The following is a 16,854-nucleotide window of genomic DNA, read 5'->3' on the forward strand; positions in this document are numbered from 1 at the left end:
TACCCCACATGGTCTTACATCCAATGCCATGCGCTACCCCCCCACATGGTCCTTACCTAGGACTGCCATGGGCTACCCCACATGGTCTTACATCCAATGCCACGGGCTCCCCTCGGGGTCTTCCATGCAAGTATCACAAAGACAACTAGCATAAAACGTATCATATAATCACTAGCATATCACTTAGCATAAAGCTAACTACCATACCACATATCTCTACTACAGCTAGTGTACCACATAACGTAAAATGGGCCGGCCTTGGTGCCTTAGACCCATTGGTATGGTGAGAAGACTCACCTCGAATGCAGAAGCTTCCTGAAGAAATCCTTAGCTGCTGCCCCGCCAGCTTCCCGAGCTGCCACTACCAATCAATATACCCAAGTTAACAATTGGGCCCTATACCATAATCCTTAATCCACACATGGGGTAGAATGACCATTTTACCCCAGGCCCAATATGACCCACAACTAAGGTTCGAACCCAAAACAAAAGCCCAACATTATAATGTCCATAAAACCGTCAATGGCCCAATTTTCCAAATTGGGCCCAAACCTTTCTAATGGACCTTATACTAAAGCTCAATATTCTCCTTAGTCAATAATACTGACCAAATTGGCCCACGAAGGCCCACAACAACCTATTCCAAGAATTGGCCCAAACCGAGGCCCACAAATGTGAAGTCCATTTCTATATTGGGCCACAAGGCCCAATAGGTCCAAACTATTCCATTATTGGCCCAAAGATGCACACAGGCCCAACTATCAACAAATCCAGCCCCAAAACCATTAGGGCCCAAAGGTCCGAAGTCCTCAAAGGCCCAAGTCCTCCTGAGAGCGTACGCCCAGCGTACCTCTTCTGTACGCTTAGCGTACTGAGCAAATGGACTGTACGCGCAGCGTACTACGTAGTACGCCCAGCGTACAAGTAGCTCATGCACAACATCCATTAAGTGCTTAATACTTGATCCAACAAGTCCAAATTACAGATCTGAGCTATACTTAACATCTAAACCCATAAAGTCACTGACTTGGTGACTTTGCATGCCCCAAACAAACCCAAACTCCAAAAATGGCATTATACTTCCATAAAAGTGACCCTAACTCAAGCATGAACCCATTAAGACCATCAAGATGGCAACTTTCTGCCTTAGGGACTCAAATAGCATCAAGGGTGGCAACCCCAAGCCCAAAAACGGATTTGGAACCATAAAGCCCCATTCTTGGGACCAAAAAGATCCAAAAACTCAACATAATAGATCTAAGCATTCAATGGTCAAGTTCAGAGCTTTATACCTTCATTAAGCTGAGAATGAGTCCTAAAAGCCAGATCCATAAGCTCCTCCTTGATTCCCATCCTTGCATCAAACTCCAACTTCTTGGAAATGGGTTAAACACCCCAAAAATGGACTCCATAAGCTCAAAATGCCACCATGGATGATATATGTCGATTTCTAATGTTTAGAGGGGTGGAGGCTGAAGATGTTAGGGTTTGGTTATGAGATAAGGGGTTTAAATAGGGTCCAAGACCCTAAAATAGGGTTCTGATCTGACGGGATTACGCCCAGCGTAATTATGGTACGCCCAGCGTACTCCAGAGAACCTTCGCGACCACTCCTGGTCATTACGCCCATCGTAACCCAAGGTACGCCCAGCGTACTCCCTTTTTCCCTAGTACGCCCAGCGTACTCCTTGTGTACGCCCAGCGTACTCGGCTAAGCCTGAAACTACTAAACTTCCGAAAGCCATAACTTCTTCGTTATAAATCCGTTTTCAACGATCCTTATATTCACGGAAAGGTAACGAGAAGCTCTACACATCTATCAAATCATATATCACTTTAGACCTTCCGAACAAAAATCCATTATCCATAAAAGCCCGAACTGACACATCACCGAAATACCCCTAAGCTTCAAAACACAACCCGAACACCCGAAACACTTCTAATACATCACCCGCACCCAAATGGACCTAGATCTTACCTTATCTAGAGCCATACTCCTTATGAAGACCAACCTTCGGCCCACAGCCTCAGACTAGAAGTCAATTCGGAACAGAGCGTTACAACATAACTGGTCGGCAAACCCCACACAACTCTTCCATGAAACTTCCACCAACCCTGTAGCACTCATGTATGCTAGCCATATATAACACTGGACCCTATAGACATTCGAATATCTAATCCTACCCTAATCCCTTCATCAAACAAGAACAGGAAATAAGGCTACACCAAACATTCTCAGGCTATAGAATCTTAGTTATGAACAACTATGTTACACACACCAAGCAACTATAGTTGAGATGTCAATTTCATACAAGAAGAACCCTAGGCTATCAAGCTTCATATAATCAGGAAATTCTACCATGCAATTCCTAAAGATCCCCAACCTATCACTATAATGCTTTTCTAACAAACATGTATCAGCAAGATTAAAACTCAACAAATATAACAAGTATGGGTATTTTGGGAACCACTCTCCTGTTTGGGATATGGCTGACTGTACACACAACATCCTCTTGAAATTCAAGGTTAAGTGAAGGTCCACATTCCCGATCTCAAGCCAGCAATCAAAAAAGAACATGACAAGGGACCGAGCCCATGTCCTTAACCCAACTCTTTTTATTATAATTTCTTTTTTCTTTTTTTTTCAAAATATTTTGCAAAAACTCTCGGATCCTAGTTTGAGACTGGATTCACACAAGTGTTCCTCCAATTCACTCAAATCAGGGCTCTGCTACCAACTTGTAACGTCCTATTTTCACAACCAAAATTTTTCATCTTTTTTATTAAGATAAAAACTTCCCAATTTATTAATCCATTAATTAAGAAAACCATTTATTCCGAATTACATTTATTAAAAATTAGAGTATTGTAGAAACAGGGAATCTTCAATGTTGTTGATGAGTGTGTACAGTCCTGCCTTGCCTTCCAGCAATAAACACAAAATACCACCACACAAAACAAGGCATAAACACAAACACTCATGCCTGGCCCAATCAACCTCGGGCTGGAATACCATGCATGTCCACGATGGGTCCAGTCATCCTCGGGATGGAATACCCTCGTATCATAAGCATATTGGCCCAATCAACCTCGGGCTGGAATACCAATATGTCGGCTCTAATCAACCATCAGGTTTGAATACCCAGGGTTTGTTGGCATACCGCCTTAACCCTACGGCTCCTCCTGAGCCTCCATGTCTACGGCTTACAGCCGGCTCGCACCGGGTATCTTGGCCTACCGCACAAAGCAGGACCGCCTCAACCCAACCAAACACAATATGTCGACATATAAAAAATTAGGATCAAGTAGGCATATAATACAGGCAAACAACAATCATACAGCTCACTACTTCCTACTAATCCTCTCACAATATATAGTCCCACTACCAGCTAACCCCCATAGAATGCGTTACCAAAAGTAAACAGAGGTGAGATAGCCACCCGAACAGATGGTCCTACTCTAAAGCCACAACCAAACAAGGAAAATGCAAGAGAGCCTACACCAAGAGTTCTCAGGCTATCCTACATGACCACCGACAGTCCGTAAGGGCACTCCATAGATGATAACCAGCAAGCACATATAACATACAGTTCTACGGGTTATTACCACAAAGCAGCATCTTCAATACCAGGAGACAGATCTAGTCACCCGGACATGTGATACTACTCTAGAACCACAACCAAACAAGGAAAAAGTAAGAGAGCTTAGATCAAGAGTCCTCAGTCTATCCTACATGGCTATATACAGTCCCTAGGGCAACCCTATACTAGCAGATAACCAAAACTAGTGGGCCGACATTGGTGCCTTCAACCCACGGGTGCAGTGAGGCAAAACTCACATAAAATGACGATTAGGGTTAAGTAAGAACACTTAACCCATTAAGGACTTAATTACTTATGTGTATGATTGATTAAGGTTTGACTTAGTTGTTCTCAGGTGAAATAATAACCAAATCAACAACCCAAATATGCGCCCGATCATTGTCCAAAACAGAGCTCCTCGATTCTATGAATTTCACATAAAATGATAACTAGGGTTAGTGTTCCACACTTAACCCATTAAGGACTTCATCCATTAAGCCCAATATTGCATCAAGTTACTTGTGGAGAATTATTAATTATTATTTTAAGTTTAATTAATAGTTTTAACGTGGGTCCCGACCAAGTCCAAAATTAGGGTTTCTTGATATTAGGGTTTTCTAAACCCTAATTAGGGTTTCCAACTCCTAAAGTGAAATGATTAACTAATTAAATAAATATATAATTAATAAATTGGGCACCACCCACTGCCACCTCGTGCAGTGGTGGTTGGAGGCGGTCCATTGCGGTAGGAGGCGGCAGCCACCCGCACACGGCGGCGGTTTGAGTAATAATTCCAATAATCCAACACACATACAATTTCCTACAACACACACACACTAGCACCAAAAAGAATAAGAAAAAGCCCAATACAACCACCAAAAATGGTGGCCGGCGGCGGCAGGAGGTGGCAGCCACCACCTCACGGTAGTGGTGGTGGTTTTTCTTCAGTTTCTGGTCAAGCAACACCGAAAAACAACATTGAAATGAAATAAAGACACACATAAACACCATTTCACACACACACGGTGGCTGGTGGCGGCAGGAGATGGCAATAGGCGGCATCCACCATGGTTGGCTGCCATGGTGGTCTTCTTGTTCACCGGCCAACAATACATTACAAACATATTGAAACACGCACATACACACACACACGAGCAAATGCACCCACCACGCAGATACACTTCGGTCTTGAAGGAGGATGACGACGGAGGGGCGACAAGTGGAATGATAAAATGAAGTGGCGGCAGGGACGGCCCCTGCAATATGAACGGTGTTATGTGAGTTGGGGTGTACAACAGAAGAAATGGGAAGAGAATGAAGTTATCAAATATTCTAATGCTTAAAATCTCTCTCCTTATGTTACATCTCCATTTCAACAAAAACGAAACCCAAATCGGTTCGAGATTCTAGTTTGTGCACAGGACAATCTAGGTTAAACGCATCTTGAAGTCGAGGAGTGAAACATAATGGTGATGTGGAGGGTTTTGTTCATGTAATCTAGCAAACCATAGGAGGTTGGAGATATTCTTGAAACGTGTTGTCCAAACAGATCCAAACAACCATGTATTTTTGAGATCGGAGAAATCAGCACAAAGAGGACATGATCAACCACTGGAATTCATAAATCTAATGCAAACTTGTGGTTCTTTCATCATCATCGATTTGGATTTCATTTTTGTTGATTTCAACGGGATTTTGACATCATTTTTGGGGAAGAAGCCATTAAGAGCCATGGTGAAGGAATGAAAGAGGAAATAGGCGTTAACGGGAGGGGGGGGGGGAGAGAGAGAGAGAGAGAGAGAGAGAGAGAGAGAGAGAGAGAGAGAGAGAGAGAGATTCTTTATATATTAAATAATTATATTTTTTAATAGAAAAAACCTTCATAAATGGTCTGTGTGGTAGTAAAATGACGAAAATGCCATTCGGAAAAAATTTGACGGAGTGAACAATAATTATTTTTTGTTAAAAGTTTTGAAATCATAAGAACCATCTGGAAGGTTTTTTGAACTTAGGAACTATGTGTCGGATTTTTAAAAATCAAAGCCATTTATGATGTTTTTTTCTCTAAAATGTAAATATATTTATTTAAGCCACGATTTCTCTTTTTAGAAGGGCCGGTATAAATTATTTTATCTATTAAAACGATAATACGAGTTAAAACAACCTTTTCAAAGAAACTTAATCGTAAAACTATATATCTGTATAAAGATGTAATTTAACGAAATTTTATATTTAATCAAAATTTATTTCGTTCATTTTCTATAACTAAAAACGAACTATTTTAGATTTAGATTTTTTTTAGAACAGTAACAATTGTTTTATAAAAGAAGGTATTACCTTTTCGTTTTTTAAAAGCAGCAAGATTTCATATATAAAAATAAAAACCGACAAGGTGCTAGTAGATAAAAAATAAAGATATAATTAGACTTTTCAACCAAACAATCCAATTAATGAATATTATAAAAAATAAATTGTTTATTATATGCAAACGATCGAAATACAACAACATTTCGAAACGTCTAAATAACCCATAACACTGTCATAAAAACCGACTCCACAGTCGATCTTTCCACGGTGGCTACCGGGTGAGCATCATTCCAATCTAAATATCAACCACCAAAGAGAAAGATGGAACCTCCAAATCAAGCCACAAATCTACCCTTCCCTAAATCCGACAAGCCTTCGTGCACTAAAAAAATAAATGGATAATACTCTCCGTCTCGAGCTAACAAATAGGGCATAAAACTGAGTCCACCTCTACACCTCTATCCACCAAATGACTTCTAAGAGGAAACCTATTTAACAACAATCTCTAAAAAATCATTAATCTTAATCGGGACAAAGTTATTACATCTAGTAGACCTTCCTCCCTCGGGCAAACTATTAACGATAAGATTGATAATATTGATTAAGTTTGATTACTCATAGTTTATAGGCATATTGTTGTCTCTGAATTATTCTTATCTTGTACTATAGTATTTAGTATAAATACCAATATACTAAACACTCCAGAATTTATTATTGGAGATTAATTTAATCTATTTTTATATGGTATCAACGATATACAGATCTTCTCCTATCCATCTTCTCTAAAGTTGGCCCTATTTTCTTTTTGTCTTTTCGACCTCAATGGCTAATGGCAGCACCTCCAACGATGGTACCCTCTCCTTTAATACTATCTTTCACATGCTTACTATTAAGCTCCCTTCATCAAATTATCTTGTGTGGAAAAACCAAATCGTTCCTCTTCTTAAATATCAAAACATGTTCGCTCATGTTACTGGTACCTCTCTTCGTCCCTCTGAGACAATTTTAATTGAAGGGAAACAATCTTCTAATCCCCTGGTAATAGTTTGGGATGAAGCTGATTAGCGACCACTTCTAATTCTTCAAGCCTCTCTCACCAAAGAGGCTATGGTAGAAATCTTAGGCCTTTTGACTGCTCGAGAAGTGTAGACTACACTTGAGTCGGCCTACAGCCATCACTTAGTTGAAAGAATGCAAAACTTCAAAGATTCCTTAAGGAAACTTCAAAAAGGTTCATATTCTGTCTCTGGTTATGGTAAGAAGTTTAAATTACTTTGTGATCAGCTTGCAACAATTGGACAAACAGTGGAAAAGTCTGATAAATCCCACTGGTTCCTATATGGTCTCAGTCCTTCCTTTGAGAAATTTTCAACAACACATAGGGTTTTAAAACCAAGACCTCCTTGTTGTGATCTACTTTTATAGGCTAGAGGATACAAACTGTTTCTCCATTCTGTTATTGGTACTACTACACCATCGATTGCTTTTAATGATCAGCAAACCCAGTCCTTTCAGTAGCCCCACCCGTAGATCTTTCTCTCATGGCAGTCATGGTGGTCGTTCTTGTGGACGAGGGTGTGGTCGTCGCTCTCCCCATTTCCAGTTGTGCCGGAAAGACGGACATTATGCCTCTTAATGCCCGGATCTTTCTAATTTTGCAACTCGCAGCCCTACAATTGATGCCAACTTAGCCCATGCTTTCACTACTAAGTGTAATGTTCATGACAACTTTTTTGATTGGTAAGTTGATTCTGGCGCTTCTGCATATGACAACATCAGCTTCTAATCTTACCGCCTCCACTCCATACAATGGGAATGTACATGTTGCCTTTGGAAACGGTAATATTCTCAATATATCAAGAATTGGTAATGCATCTCTTACAAAAGATGTTAATCTCGCCGATGTTCTTGTTGTTCCAAAACTTACCACGAATCTTATTTCTATAAGTAAATTAACATCTGATTCTCCTGTTGATGTGTTATTCTCTAATCAAAAGTCTACCATTCAAAAACGACTCACCAAGGAAGTGCTAGCAAAGGGTAGGGTTGACAATGGACTTTATGTGCTTGAGCATGGTCATAAAGCTTTGATCGCTCAACTAAACCATATTATGAGTTTTGGCATAGTCGGCTAGGACATGTTTCCTTTTCCACTATTTTTGATTACATAAACATGGTCATTTTTTTTACTTCTCTTTTACCTAAACCTTATATTTGCTCATCTTTTGAGGTTTCTAAAAGTCATAAACTTCCATTTTCTTTAAATGAAAAATGGTCTATGCATGTGTTTGGATATGATTCATTGTGATATATGGGGTCCTGCACCAGTTTTATCTACCGATGGTTACATGTATTATGCTATTTTTGTTGATTATTTCTCCCGTTTTACATGGTTCTACCCTGTGAATCACAAATCTGATTTTGCAACAGTTCTTAAAACTTTTTTGGCACTTGTTAAAACTTAGTTTTCGTGCAAGGTTAAGGTTTTCCAAAGTGATGGTGGCAATAAATTCTTTAACAACCAAGTTAAAACTTTATTTGCTGAAAATGGTACTCATCATCGTATTTCATGTCCTTATTGTTGAAAATATTTGTTGGTTTACAAACTTAACATTCATAATTTTGTAGGGTTTGAAAGGTAAGTTAATTTATTACAATATTTGTTATTTGAGTAATTTATGGACTGTTTGTGTCATATAAGTGTTTCTTATGGACTGCAGAGCATTTTTTGTTCATTATGTTTGGGTTTGTACGCGGATTGAAAGGATCCGTTTACCCGGGTACTTAAAGGGTAAAGTGGTGGATGGAGCAGTTCAGTTGAATCATTTTTTACACATACTATCAGTTTCTTTGCTCTCGTTCTCTCCTCAGATTAAGAACTAAGGTTTCTAGTTTTGTTCCTTTGTTCTTGTTATAGATTAGGACTGATTGAAATTAAGAGAGTAGATTAGGAATATTGTAGTGAGGTTTTGAATGTAAGTACGATTGAAAACCATCTGTCTGTTTCTCTTCAAATGATATAATGGATGATGATGTTGGGAAATTATGTTATGTGTTTTTAAGATGGTATTAGAGTTGTGAGGCTCCGATCTTGGTTTCCGATGATCATCGTCACCGTGTTTGAGGTATTTCCTTTCCTGTTCGTTTTTGTTTAGATCTTGTTTGATTTAACTTATCTAGATCTTCATAGTTGGTTGTCCTAGATATCTTGTTCAGATTCTCTAGTGGTTGAACCTTTCTGTGATCATCTAGGGTTTGATTGTTCTTTTACAATATGTTTTTGTTCGTAAAAGTTCTTTTGTATCTCTTTCTCTTTGAGATCTTGGTACTGCGAGGTTCTTTGTATTGTTGCAGGTCTGTTTTCAAGTGGAGATCCTTGTTAACTGGTTGTCTACGAGTAGAGATCCTTGGTTGCAGAACATCGGTTATAAGATTGATCAATCTTGTTCTCTAAAATAACTCTCTTGAGAGCGAATTTCATCACCGTTAACTCTTGAAGGGAACGTAGTAACAAGAGTCGACTTGCTTCTTTTTTTCACAACTGTTTGTGAGCCTTCTTGTTCCCTTTTACCTTTCTTTCTAGCTGTAAATTCTGGGAGATTCTGGTTGTCTTGTGTACACCAGTTATTATATTGTTTTTTTGTGAGTAGCTCAGTGATTCTTTTCTTGGGCCCCAACATATTGTGGTGACCATCTGGACTTTTAGGAATCGCAGTTGTCTGTGTTTTGATTAGTTTTTTTACATCATGACTGGACCTGCACCTGGTTCTGAGTCTGGTATTAGTTCTAAGATTGATTCTGTGAACTACGATGATCCTTTGTTCATTCATCCCTCTGGTAATACTGTAACTACTATTGTAAACTTTAAACTAACTGGGAATGAGAATTTCCGTGTATGACGTAGTTCTATGACTAGAAGTCATAAAGCTAGGAATAAGTTAGGGTTTGTTGAAGGTAAGGTGACTAAGGATTATAATGATGAACTTCAGTCTTTGAAGTGGGAGCGTGCTAATGCAGTTGTTTGCTCCTGGATCCTTGATTCCTTATCTGAGTCTATTTACTCTAGTCATGCATGTTCTGAATCTGCTAAAGAAATATGGGATGAGTTGTTTGAAACTTATAATAAAGTAGATGGGTCTGTTATCTTTAATGTTTATCAACACATTAATTCTCTTAGTCAAAATGGATCTTCATTGTCTGAATATTATAAAAAACTTGATACTCTCTGGAAAGAATTCGATGGTCTTACAAATCTTGCTGAATGTACTTGTGAGGCTGCTACTAAGTATAATGATAATTCTAAGCTAATGAAGTTAATGCAGTTTTTAAGTGGTCTTGATGAATATTTTAGTCAGGTTAAGAGTCACATACTTTTAATGGATCCTCTTCCTAATGTTAAGTCTGCCTTTTCCATTGTCTATAGAGAGGAGTCTCATCAAAAGAATGGGGCTCTTTCTTCTTCCACTAATGTCTCCAAAACTCAGTCATCTGCATTTACTAGTAGGTTCAATGATAAGAGAGGTCAAAATAATACCTCAAACAGAGGACGAAATCAAAATTTACAGTGTAAAAACTGTGGACTTAAGGGACATGTTATTGAAAGATGCTATAAACTAATTGGATAACCAAAAGATTTTAAATTCATAAATGAAACTAATAATGATAACATGAAGAATCAAAGTAAATCTTTTTCTAGTAACTCCTCATATGTTCCTTCTAGTAGTTCTTTTTCTTCTAGTGTTGCTTTAGATGTCGCTGGAAGTAGTAATGCTCACTATCTCACAAGTGAACAATACAATAAGTTGTTGAGTCTCATTAGTGAGAAGTCTTTTGTCTCTGAGGATACTTCTGTGAGTGCTAATATGGCAAGTATTCCTTTGTTTAAGACATATAATTCTACCTTTAATCTTCAAAAATGGGTTGTTGACTCAGGTGCAAATCAACATATACTTCAGCTGAGTCACTTCTCCATGATATTGTTCATGTTTCAAAATTGAATCTTCTTGTGAGTCATCCTAATGGATCTTGTGCCAAAATTGATAAAATTGGAAATTTACAGTTTTCTGAAAAGTTAACATTGTTTGATGTCTTTGCTATTCCTAATTTTAATGTGAATTTACTCTTTGTGCATAAGTTGTGTAAAGATACAAATTATGAAGTTGTTTTTAATGAACATGAGTGTAAAATTCAGGATTTACAGTCAATGAAGGTGGTGGAGAATGGTAGAGAAATTAGGGGATTTCTTTTCCCTCAGGTATTAGTTCTTGTAAAGCTAACTTTGCTAAATGTTTTGTGTCTAAACTAACTTGGCATAGTAGAATTGGTCATCCAGTTGAATAAGCTTTGAATTGTTTAAAAGATAAACTTAATTTTACTAATACTTATCTTCCTCCTTGTGATGTCTGTCACAAGGCTAAGCAAAGTCGTGAATCCTTTCCTCTTAGTGTTCATAACACCTCTAGTCCTGGAGAGCTAATTCATCTTGATGTGTGGGGTCCCTATAGAGTGACTACTAGGGAAGGATTTAGGTATTTTTTGACTGTTGTGGATGATTTCACAAGGGCTACTTGGGTATATCTTTTAAAAAGTAAAGTTGAAGTTTATGATTGCTTTATTTCTTTCTTTAGTATTTTGTTAAATCAGTTTGATTCAAAAATCAAGGTTGTTCGATCAGATAATGGGACTGAGTTTCTAAATTCAAAAATGAACTCTTTTTTTAAACTTAATGGAATTATGCATCAAACATCTTGTGTCTATACACCACAGCAGAATGGGGTGGTTGAAAGGAAACACGAACATATTTTAAATGTTACTAGGTCTTTGTTATTTCAATATGCTCTTCCAGTTATCTACTAGGGAGAAGCTATTCTTACTTCTATTTTTTTTAATAAATAGAATGCCTACTTCTTTTTTAAAAGACTTGTCTCCTTATGAATTAGTTTTTAAAAAACCACTTGTGTTTGAACGTTTAAGAGTGTTTGGTAGTTTGTGCTTTGCTACCAAACTAAATAATCAAGATAAGTTTTCTGAAAGGGCTGAAAAATATGTTTTGTTAGGATATTCTTCTGAGAAAAAAAGGATATAAGTTATTGAGTCTTGATACAAATTCTGTTTTTGTTTCCAGGGATGTGAAGTTTTATGAATCTGTATTTCCCTTTAAATTGAAGTCTAAAATTGTTGATAAACAATCTGTTTTCGATAATTCTGTAGACCCTTTTTCCTATGATGATATAAATAGTATTGACTATTTGAATGATGTTATTAATTTGGATGACCTGAGTATTAACCACCAGATGGATGGTTCTAGTGCAGCTGAGAATCTGAGTGATACCTTTTTTGATACTACACATGATAGTCAGACTAGCGAGGCATCTGTGCCTCTGTCTGGTGAGTCTCTGCCAGGACCTTCAAATGTTTCTGAGGAAAGTAGTCACTTAGATTCCTTACCTTTCTTAGGACAGTCTATAGGGGCTTCCAGGTCTAGAAGAGAGTCTTGAATACCTGTTAAATTTAATGATTACATTGTTGAGGGTAAGTATAAATATGGCATTGAACGTTCTCTTAACTATTTTGTTCTTAATGAAGAGAATAAGTGTTTTGTTTCTAACTTTAATAAAACAGTTGAACCAAAGAACTTTAATGAAGCCTCTTCTGATCCTATATGGATAAAGGCAATGAATAAAGAAATGGAAGCTTTATATAGAAATCACACTTGGGACATTGTTGATTTACCTAAAAACAGGAAGGCAGTTGGTTGCAAGTGGGTGTATAGAATTAACTACAGACATGATGGTATGGTTGATATATATAAGGCTCAACTTGTAGCCAAAGGCTATAATCAGAGAGAAGGTATAGACTATCAAGAAACCTTCTCTCCTGTAGCAAAAATAGTTACTGTTCGTATAGTTTTGTCTTTATCTGTAAATAGATCTTGGGCTTTGTATCAACTTGACATAAATAATGCCTTTCTTTATGGAAATTTATCTGAGGAAGTTTTTGTGACTCTTCCTCCAGGCTATCATTCAGAAGGGGATACAAGAGTTTGCAAACTAGTAAAGTCACTATATGGGCTAAAACAAGCCCCTAGAAAATGGAATGAAAAACTTTGCAGTGAATTACTTAGTTATGGTTTTGCTCAAAGTGTGAATGACTATTCTTTGTTTTTTAGAAATAGAAACAACTCCATTGTTGTTTTGCTGGTATATGTTGATGATATAATTTTGACAGGAAATAATGAAATAGAAATTCAAAGTGTAAAAACTTTTTTAAACTCAAATTTTTTGATAAAAGATTTAGGAAAGTTGAATTATTTTCTTGGCATTGAGGTTTTGAATATAAATCAAGGAATTTGTTTGAATCAAAGAAAGTCTTGTCTTGCGCTTTTGCATGAATTTGGTATGTTGAGTTGTAAACCTGCTCTACCTCCTTTAGAGGCAAACTTTGTTCCTAAAAGGAATTCAAATTCAGATGATCCTTTGTTAACAAATGTAACTAAATTTCAAAAGTTAGTTGGAAAATTGATATACCTTACTATTACTAGACCTGACATTTCATATTGTGTACAAATTCTTTGTCAATTCATGCATAAACCACATAAGTCTCATATGAATATAGCTTTCAGACTGCTTAGATATTTGAAGGACAGTCATGGTAGAGGTGCTTCCATTGTTAAGACAAATACTTTTGACTTAATGAGTTTTGTTGATGCTGACTGCGCAAAGTGTTTATCTTTTAGGAAGTCAGTTACAAGTTATTTTGTTTATGTTGGAAGTTCTTTAGTATCTTGGAAAAGTAATAAACAAGCAATTGTTTCAACATCATCAACTGAGTCTGAGTACAGGGCCTTAGGTTCTGTTACTTGTGAATTAATGTGGATTTTAAAAATTCTATTTGATTTGGGAATTAAATTTTTAACTCCAGTTTAAATTTTTTGTGATAATGAGTCAGCTATAAAACTTGCTTTGAATCCAGTTTTCCATGAGAAAACAAAACACTTTGAAATTGATTTGCATTTTGTTAGAGAAAAGGTTGCTAATGGGGTTTTGAAAGTTGAAAAAATAAGTTCTTCTAAACAAAGAGCAGACATTTTAACCAAATTTTTAAATTCTGTACAACGTAATTTTTTACTAAATTAAATTGGTTTGGTTAATCCTTTTGGTAATAGTTAATGTTTTTTTGAATGTTAAGTTTGAGGAGGGGTGTTGAAAATATTTGTTGGTATACAAACTTAACATTCATAATTTTGCAGGGTTTGAAAGGTAAGTTAATTTATTACTATATTTGTTATTTGAGTAATTTATGGATTGTTTCTGTCATGTAAGTGTTTCTTGTGGACTGCAGAGCATTTTTTGTTCATTATGTTTGGGTTTGTACGCGGGTTGAAAGGATCCGTTTACCCAGGTACTTAAAGGGTAAAGTGGTGGATGGAGCAGTTCAGTTAAATCATTTTTACACATACTACCAGTTTCTTTGCTCTCGTTCTCTCCTCATATTAAGAACTAGGGTTTCTAGTTTTCTGGTTTTGTTCCTTTATTCTTGTTATAGATTAGGACCGAGTGAAATTAAGAGAGTAGATTAGGAATATTGTAGTGAGGTTTTGAATGTAAGTACGATTGAAAACCATCTGTTTGTTTGACTTCAAATGATATAATGGATGATGATGTTAGGAAATTGTGTTATGTGTTTTTAAGACATATACACCCAAAAAAAGTGGGCATGCTTAGCGTAAACATCGTCATATCACTAAAACTGGGCTGGCCATTTTATTTAATGCAGGTGCACCGACATCCTTATGGGTTTATGTTTTTAGTTCTCGCGTATACATTATTAATCAACTACCATCACACATGCAAGACAACAAGTCACCATTCGACCTTCTCTTCCACACTTAGCCAAAATTTCACGTGTTTCATACCTTTAGATGTCAGATCTTCCCCTATTTAAGGAACTATTCAAGTCATAAACATGCTCCACGTAGCATTCCCTGTATTTTTATTGGGTATAGCACCCAATAAAAAGGTTACCAATGGCTTGATATTACTACTTCCAAGATCTACATCACTCGGCATGCTAAGTTTGATGAGACAGTTTTTCCGTTCAATGGAGACGATCTTGTGCCTAATAATACTCATCTATCTTTTTTGATATATTGAAGAAGCAAGTGCACCACTGCTAGCCTAATCAAAGCTCCATGGTCAACTTATTCAGACTCACGATAATACGAGTCCAAGCCCATGCCATTTATGTCCTGATGAATCTATTCGCAAGCCTATTTCAACGAATTATACTGCTGACGCCATATTTTTAGCGAAATTTGAGCCCATCTCTCTTGCATCTACTGGTCCAGAATCCCCTTCCTCCGTTGTTCAGCACTCGCCTTCTTCTGATGCCTCGACACATCCCATGATTACACGAGGAAATGATGACATCTCCAACCCTCGTTGGTTCTTATAATTCACAACTCTCTTATCAAGTGCTTTACATACGACATTATTGTCTCATAAAGATCCAAAGGGCTTGAAAACAACTGCCAAATATTCCAAATGGATTGACGTTATGCATGCTGAGATACAAGCTCTTCAAAATAATGAAACTTGGGAATTGGTTCCTAGACCAACTACATCAAATGTTGTTGGATCCAAATGGGTTTTTTGCACAAAGTATCGATGGTTCTATAGATTGATACAAAGTCAGATTAGTTGCCCTAGGCTTCACACAAATATCGGGTCTCGATTACTCTCATACCTTTAGTCCACTTGTGAAAGCATCTACCGTGCATATTATTCTTTCTCTTGCAGTTGATCAAAACTAGACTTTACATCAACTTGATGTAAATAATTTATTTCTAAATGGGAATCTTAATGAAACTGTTTTCATGGAACAACCGCCTGGTTTCGTTGACCTACATTTTCCAAATCATGTGTTCCATTTCAAAAAGGCTCTTTATGGCTTAAAACAAGCTCGAAGAGCTTGGTTTCAACACCTTAGTTCCTTCCTAATCCAAGTTGGTTTCATGTGCAGTCGTGCCGAACCTTCTCTATTCATGTTTAAACGAGGCTCCAACATTCTATTTCTTCTTGTTTATGTCAATGATATAATCTTAACAAGAAATGATCAGGCGGTTGTTACAACATTTATAGCTAGATTACATCAAGAATTTGCTAGTAAGGATCTTGGCAAACTCAGCTACTTCTTGGGACTGGAGATTGTTCACACTACAAATGGATTGTTTCTTACTCAATCTAAATATGCCTTAGATATTCTATCTAGAGCTGGCTTATTGGATGGAAAACCAGTCTATACACCTCTCTTTACCTCCGAGGAGTTAAGAAATCATGGTGACCCGTTTCATGACCAAACTCTCTATCGTTCTCTAGTGGGTGCTCTACAATACCTCACTATCACTCGTCCTAACTTATCATACACAGTAAATCAAGTTAACTAGTTCTTGCATGCACCCACCAAAGCTCATTTTCAGGTAATCAAGCGCATTCTCCGGGATATGAAGGGAACTTTATCCTTTAGTCTTCATTACCAACGTTCTTCCGCTATTCCTCTCATTACCTACTTGGATGCTGACTGGGCATGCTGTACTGAGACATGTTGCTCAACCTATGGCTATTATTGTAGGGTTTTAAGCATTCTAACACTCCTATGGTGTACATGCAACCCTAGAAACCTTGGATCTATGTTTTACTAAGATACATGCAAATTTGCTTTTCTAAGGTTCTTAACCTAACTAGCATGGCATGGTGAACTTTAAAACATAATAAGCTAGTAGAGTTACATACCTTTTAGTAGTGGATGATTGCTTGGAGTTTGAGAGCCTAGCACCAATAATGTGGATGCCTCAAATGGAAGTCACAAATCACCACAAACCTTGGAAACTTGAGAGAATAGTAGCACTCTTCTTGAAATCGGCCCTCTTAGTTTTCAGACAAAAACTAGTTTGATTTCAAGTGCCAAT

General features: G+C 37.2%; 1 protein-coding gene across 1 annotated transcript; it reads left to right on the forward strand.

The window, feature by feature from the left end:
* The first annotated feature begins 9,796 nt into the window (after positions 1–9,796).
* LOC145140092 (uncharacterized) lies at positions 9,797–16,332 on the forward strand. The gene is made up of 9 exons (XM_079073696.1): positions 9,797–10,480; positions 10,562–10,767; positions 10,821–11,142; positions 11,532–11,704; positions 12,013–12,275; positions 12,510–13,748; positions 13,836–14,003; positions 14,137–14,146; positions 15,996–16,332. The coding sequence occupies exons 1-9, from the start codon at positions 9,797–9,799 to the stop codon at positions 16,330–16,332; spliced, it is 3,402 nt and encodes a 1,133-aa protein (XP_078929822.1).
* Positions 16,333–16,854: the final 522 nt, after the last annotated feature.

Source organism: Lactuca virosa, chromosome 9 (genome assembly GCF_052849685.1).
Source record: "Lactuca virosa cultivar CGN04683 chromosome 9, Lactuca_virosa_CGN04683_v6, whole genome shotgun sequence".
NCBI lineage: Eukaryota > Viridiplantae > Streptophyta > Magnoliopsida > Asterales > Asteraceae > Lactuca > Lactuca virosa.

Coding starts and splice junctions, on each gene's coding strand:
- LOC145140092 (XM_079073696.1), top strand. CDS start 9,797: ATGACTAGAAGTCATAAAGCTAGGAATAAGTTAGGGTTTGTTGAAGGT. Junction 10,481..10,561: donor ACTGTGGACTTAAGGGACAT/GTTATTGAAAGA, acceptor GATAACATGAAG/AATCAAAGTAAATCTTTTTC. Junction 10,768..10,820: donor AATATGGCAAGTATTCCTTT/GTTTAAGACATA, acceptor TTGTTGACTCAG/GTGCAAATCAACATATACTT.